The sequence below is a fragment of the Rhea americana genome, unplaced genomic scaffold (assembly GCF_003343005.1).
Source record: "Rhea americana isolate MKP2758 unplaced genomic scaffold, rheAme1 scaffold_72, whole genome shotgun sequence".
In the NCBI taxonomy this organism is placed as follows: domain Eukaryota; kingdom Metazoa; phylum Chordata; class Aves; order Rheiformes; family Rheidae; genus Rhea; species Rhea americana.
The window spans coordinates 210,787-217,345 of record NW_028186890.1 but is presented as its reverse complement, the minus strand read 5'-3'; the positions used below and the strand labels follow the sequence as shown (position 1 = coordinate 217,345).

General features: G+C 47.6%; 1 protein-coding gene across 1 annotated transcript; it reads right to left on the bottom strand.

Annotated features, from left to right (window-relative positions):
• Nucleotides 1-4,918: 4,918 nt before the first annotated feature.
• FJX1 (four-jointed box kinase 1) lies at nucleotides 4,919-6,553 on the bottom strand (the record flags this gene model as incomplete). The annotated part of the gene is made up of 1 exon (XM_085321888.1): nucleotides 4,919-6,553. A coding segment is annotated over one exon (1,086 nt), but the record flags the coding sequence as incomplete, so codon positions are not given.
• Between the last annotated feature and the right edge of the window lie 6 nt (nucleotides 6,554-6,559).

Here is a 6,559-nt window from a genome sequence, read left to right as displayed (position 1 = left end):
CGTTCCTTTCATACCTGTGCACAGCTGGGGCTCTAATTCAAGCAGGCCTGCACATGTGCTCCTCCTGAAGGGACTATGAAGTCCAGAAGCTCTGCAGGGACCTTCCAAAGCACCGTCGTGGACTGTCAGGAGTCTGACGTAGACATCTGAAATCCCCATGACACAAAGGGGCAGCAGAGGTTGTATCTCTGATTTTGAGTGAGGAGAATGGGAAGATATTTACTCAGGTAGACCCTATAGGACACACAAATTAAGCAGTACTGATGCACTGTGAAATACTAGTGAGAAAACATGGAAGCGATTATCTGCGGATGCTGCTATCCAACTCAGTTCTAATGAGCTCATGCTTTGCTTCTGCCTGGGTTGCGTGATGAAAAGCCACAGCCTGAAAAAACTTGAGAAATTAAAGGTGTGACATGGTAGCTGGTTCCACCTCACACCTGGTCTGCATGCAAAGTATGAGTTAGGTTAAATGATGCCTGAAGGCAAGACTGATAAAGTTTGTTAAAAAGCCAGCTGATTCACAATGAAATAGTACTTGTGGATGCAAGTTACTATCCTTTGAAATAACTTCTGCTCAGAGCTGTGTCCATCGACTTCAGTGGTCAGCYGCATTAGCACCCAAGAGGGCGAGGTGAAAGGTTTTCCAGGTCATCAATAGTTGCAGGAACCATGCGGGCCCCTCGGCGGGCACTGTTACTGCACAGCCTGGGCTGGTGGTGCAAGAACTTCGCAGCATTCAATCCAGGCAGTGCTGCTCCAGAAGAATGATTACATTTTATGCTGTGGTTGCAAAGTAGGAATAACATGCAGAATGGGATTAAGTCTTAATATGATCTCACATCCAAGCTAGTCCTGGACCACCTAGTATGTCAGCAAGAAAATTCTGAGTATTACTAACATTAAAAAAAATGCACCAAACTTCAAAGGAAAATCAAACCACAAAAACTATGCTGGTGATATTAAGGACAGGCCAAGTAAGAAAAAGCATAACTAACTTTTATTTTTGCATTCTTCCACTGGCTCCAAGTTACTTCCAGAATCTTTAAACAGATTGACCTGACCTCAGCTGGCCAGTGAAGCAGGGCATCGGCGGTGAACTCTGCTCTCTGCCTGGGGCAGCAGCTTTTGTGTGTGAGGCAAGGGAATTCTGCCCCTGGAAAGAACTTGCCAAGGGAGAGAGAAAATCCTCAAAGGGAAATCCACAATGCAAATAAACCCAGATTTAAAATTACTTGAGACACAGACAAACAAAAGCAGGGGATTTTTGTCCTGCAAATGCCAGTCTTACTTTGTTCGGTAAGTGGGAAGCCTACTGGAGCCACTGAGCTTCTGCTGTTCATCACACCCTGAAGATTCAGCAGTAACTCACTCCCCACGCAACCACAATTTTGACACCCTTTATGTAGGTCTCAGAAACCTTGAACTCAGCCCTCTCTTTACACTAGTATGAGTTGGAGAGCTGGACATAATGGCTCAGTGACAATGAAATCAAGCTGTGAGTAGTAACAACCCCCTCCTCCCATACTCCCTTAGATTCCAATAAAAGGAAAAATCTGGAGGAGGAATTATGCTGAAATACAGGACTTAATGAAGTGCATTCACATTACAAAATCCTCTAGAATTTTTCTTTTCTAAAGCTAGTGTTATCAGTTAAGCACATGAGCCTCCACAGAGCTGAAAAACACAAAACTCTGCCCCGGCTCTGGGATAGTCAGTGTGCTGCCAGCTGCCACTCAGGCTTTTCATGCCTCTTCTCTGTTCTRTGCAACAACCCATGTCCCATTAAGGCCCCAGTGCAGTGAAGATGTAAGCCCACACTTAACTGAAAGCTCCTGACTGAGCAGCAGCAGGAAGTTAAGTGCAACCTTAAGTGTTCTGCTGAAGTGAGACCTAAAACCCTACAGCCTGATTCTCATAAAAATTATACAGCCTGATTCTTTTAACTTCAAGTAAACTACTGCACAGCTGCCAGCAATGCACAAACAGAAATGGTMACTCCTCCTATCACAAATTAATTTCTACTTAAACCTTCCAGGTATTAAAGTCTTATATTCCTCAAATAAGCAAGTCTGATTTGCCTTTCCTATTACTCTCAGTCAAAAGAAGTGGAAGAAAGCAGCATTAGACTGGTACAAATGAGATTATCATAAAAGAAAAGTTTTGTAGAATTTCATCCCTTCATTCTGCTGAAAGATAGCCAAACACCAGACAGCACGTAAAGCTAAAAAGGCATGCAAAGAATGTACCAGACCAAGAATTTACATGGCACCATTTGCCTTAAAGAAATCACACAGAAGAGAGAAAGTTAGTCTTCCTTAATGTGATGGCAATTCAAAGCTTTCCATAGTACAGAAGATGATCTGCACCAGAAGAATAAAATGCATCAAGTTTCACAGAAAAGTATCATAATCCAATTAAGCTAGTTTTCTACATCCTCTTTGAAGCATACTTACTAACAGTAGCACACAGATTCTCTAACACAAAATCTCTAGTTTCATTAACCTATAACTATGGCATTTTTGAACACATAACCTATATATAACTTGAGGTAGTTAGCAATCATCAAACAGAAAACTGTGTTTCTTCTTGAAAGGTGTAATTACCTAGGGCCTGGCTCTAAAGACTTTCCRAAGGAGATTTATTGCCCATTAGCTGTCAAAACCACAGTTGTGCTGGTATCTACCAAAATACTTAAACTGAAATGAAACCTTAGATGTTTGTGGCACAGCAGTTTGCTCTACAAAATTTAGTTTAAAATTTATGGCAACAGTTTACTATTTAAATGTATTTTCATTACGTGAATTCGACAGAGCTTCTGCATCTGAGTTAGAAAGTAATGCTGACAAACAGCACTGAAGAAGGATTAAGAATTACACAGTTAAATTGTGTATTATCATGTAAATGGAAGAGGAATGTCACATGGGATTCTGTGCATTGTTCAGAGAGATAAATGCTGTGAACTATAAATACAAGTTCAATAAAGAGCCTTGTCAGTTAAGCAATTGAATGAAAGCTAGTCTTGGAGGCTGTGGTAACATTTTAAAATAAAATACACGTACATGCTTGGACTATCTAAGTAACCAACTGACCATTAATTTTGTTTGTAGAACTGTTATCTTGTCCTATTAAAAAAAAAAAAARGAAAACAGCCTAACTGCTGGAGGAGATTATCCATTTGTGAAGTTTAATCTAAATAAATTAACAGACTAAAGATCTCCTGCCAGTACATGTGAGTGCACAGCACTCCAAAGTCTGGGGGAAGGTAAGTGCTTGACATACTAGAAAAAGCACCTACTTGCATAGCATCCACTGAGCATACCATCGCCTTCATCAAGAGAAGCGCCTGCCCAGATGTAGAAGCGATTATGGCGCTGTTTGATATAGCAGGATATGTACTTGCATCTGTGGCTTAAAGAGGATTCTTTTGTCCTTTGTCCCTAATCTGGCTGTATTTTAAGCCATACAATTGCCTCTTCTATGAATACTGGTACATGCTCAAAAAGCAAACAAGAAATAAAGTACTTCATTCTGTACACCCTGCCACATCTAAACCAGAACTCACTAAAAGTACTTTAGCAAGAATGAAAAACTTGCCTGTTCTTTGATTCTGTCTGAACCCTCCCAATATAGAGACAGACAAAATGGGAACAGAGGACTGAGAGACTACAAAATAATACATACTGAAAATGACTGACACCTCTGGGGATGTTTTTCTTACAGTAATGCTTGAAGTAACTTGCATTAACAGGTTGGTACACTATCTGAACACCTGAAAAGGCTGACTGCAGCTAAGCCCACACCATCTCCCTCAATGCTAGTCAGAAGTAGCTCATTTTAATGTTTAAAAATAGACTAAATTCTATTTAGCTRAAGTAGACAACTGTCATACTGCTTTAGCCACTTGACAAGCTTTTGTCATTTCAGTGCCACAACTGTTAGGAAAAAGAAAACAGAAGCAAAAGCAGTTTGCAGGCTTAATTCTGTTCCTCCTTGCTTAGGATGAAAAGAGAAAAACCTCATCCAGTTCAGTGGAGTAAGTTGTAAAGAAATGGTCTCTATCTCTCATCAGGGAAGACTGAAGAAGCGTACATTTCCCTTTCAAAGCTCAGGCAAATATTCAGGACAAAGGAAGTAAAACATTAACACACTTTACTGAAATATCAGTTTCTTTAGTATGTTACAGAAAAGCTTATGAACATATATAATGTACATAAAAGGCAGACTTTGTAAAATAAAAAGGTATTTTTTTATAAAAAATTAAAAAGTCAAAGTAAAGTGCATGAAACAGTTTTTTCTCCACTTCAACTATTGTGTCAAAGTCTTAGTACATAGCAGTATCTCTAAAACCTGGGGGATTTTCTTCTGTCACCCATTAGTCAGTTATTTTACTGGTCAAATCAAACGACGATGATTACAAACAAACACTTAAGAATCAAAGCAGTTTAACCAGATGTGTCCACAACAAGGACTAAGAACTACAGGAATATGGGCTTTCTATACACTTTTCATTGACCAAACTTAACAACCAAACTTAACAACCAGCAGAAAAGTTCACTCTGGTTAAAGAAATAACAGGAAATAAGCTTCATAAATAGGGCTGTTTTGCTAGTCAAGGGCTCCCCTATTGTGCAATCAGTTCTTGGTCTATGAATATCAATATTCATTTTTAAATACACCATTGCAAAAGGAAGAATATATAAAAATGTATCTGTCTGCCTCCTTTGAAAGGAAAAGGTAGTCGACCCCAATCCAGATAAAGACATTAGCTTTCCTATAGGGTCTCTTTATGTGGGCAAGTGCACCAAGAGTTAAAGAAAATGCTTAAGATGAAGGGTTTTTTTAACTCTGGAAACAGAGACCCAGTGTGGAATTAAAACGGCTATAATACTGACAGCACTTTGCATCCTCAGAGATCTTGAAAAAAAAAATTAACGGCTCCTCAGAAAAGCCCTGGGAGGCAGGTAGGCAGTTACCATCCACACTTCACAGATGCAATGAAGAAAAAGTCTGCTCTCGGGGGCCAGCCAGGACGGGTGCACTCCCCACCTGGCATGCTCAGACCCCAAGGCTGAAGTATTTAAACGACGCTGAGGCACCAAAGGCCATGTACGAGGGTCCAAGCCTTTCGGCCGCTACCGAGAAGAGGCACTCTGCGAACTACATTCAGCTCCCTTGCAGGTCAYGGCCAGGGAGCGAGCGAGAGCGTGCACAGGGGCCTACAGCTTGGTCCCGGCGGCCCTGCTACGCCGCCCGACGTGGAAAAGAAAAAAAAGGGAAAAACCCGCAAACGAAGGCAGCAGCCGGCTCCCGCTGCTCCCTCGCCCGCCTCACTCGGTGACGGCCCTGTGCGCGCGGCTTCGACCCCCAACGGCCGCGCGCGCCCCTCCCCCCCGCCAACGGCCGCTCCGTAACGGCCGCTCCGTAACGGCCGGCGCCGCTGCCAGCCGCCGCCCGCCGGGGCCCCTCAGAGCGCGGCGGCCTGGGCGCGGCAGTGGGCGATGTGGCGGTGCACGAAGTCGACGCGGGCCTGCAGCAGCTCCGCCTGCCGCTCGGAGAGGAAGCCGAGGCGCGCCCAGAGCGGCTCCCGCGCCCGGTACCGGCGGCGCAGCTCGGCGGCGGCGCTGCGGCGGCGGTGGAGCTCGGCGACACGCTGCGCCGTGCCCTCGCGGAAGACGCAGACGGAGCGGAGCAGTGGCTCGTTGTAGGGGTCCCACGTGGCGAGGAGGCGGTAGCCGTGCACCAGCCCCGCCTCGTTGTCCATGAAGACGAGCCCGCCGTCRGGGGCGCGGAGCAGGTTGCTGGTGGCACGGCGCATGACGCGCGGGTCCCACTGCAGGCTGAAGAGGTTGCTCACCAGGCGGTCGAAGTTGGCCGTCAGGTAGTCGAAGAGGATGAGGTCGCTCCACTGCACTAGCTCCACCAGCTGCGAGGGTGGCAGGGCGCCCAGCTCCCCCGCCGAGAGCGGCTGGAGCCACCGGCCGGCGCCCGCCTCGGCGCCCCAGGGCGCGGGGGCCACCACGTCGGTGAGGTTGTCCACCCAGCGGGTGAGGCTGACCACGGCGCCCTCGGCCCACTGCGAGCCGCGCAGCTCCTCCCGCACCGGCTCCCACTGCCGCCCGCGGGGCTCCACGAGGGACAGCGCCATGGGCGGCAGGCGCTCCTGCATGCCCAGCACCCCGGCCAGGTGGTAGGAGAGTGCCTCGCCCTGGATTTGCTCCGGGTTGATGCCGTAGCGGACGCAGGCGCGGCTCCCGTCCGACAGCCGCGCCAGCCGGTTGGAGCTGCGCCCGCAGCCGCCCCGCTCCAGCGAGGCCACGCGGGCGGCGCGGGCCGCCGACAGCCACGCCGCCGCCTCCTCCGCCGCGAAGCCCGGCGGCACCTGCTCTTCCAGCTCCCGGCTCCAGAAGATGCCGCGCTGCACCGGAGAGGCGGCTCCTGCCGGCGGCGGCGAGACGGGAGGAGGAGACCACCCTTCGGCCGCCCGCTCCTGCCGGCCCGGCACCGCCAGCAGCGCGCGGAAAGTTTTCTGCCCGCTGCGGGACTCGCCCCGCGCCGG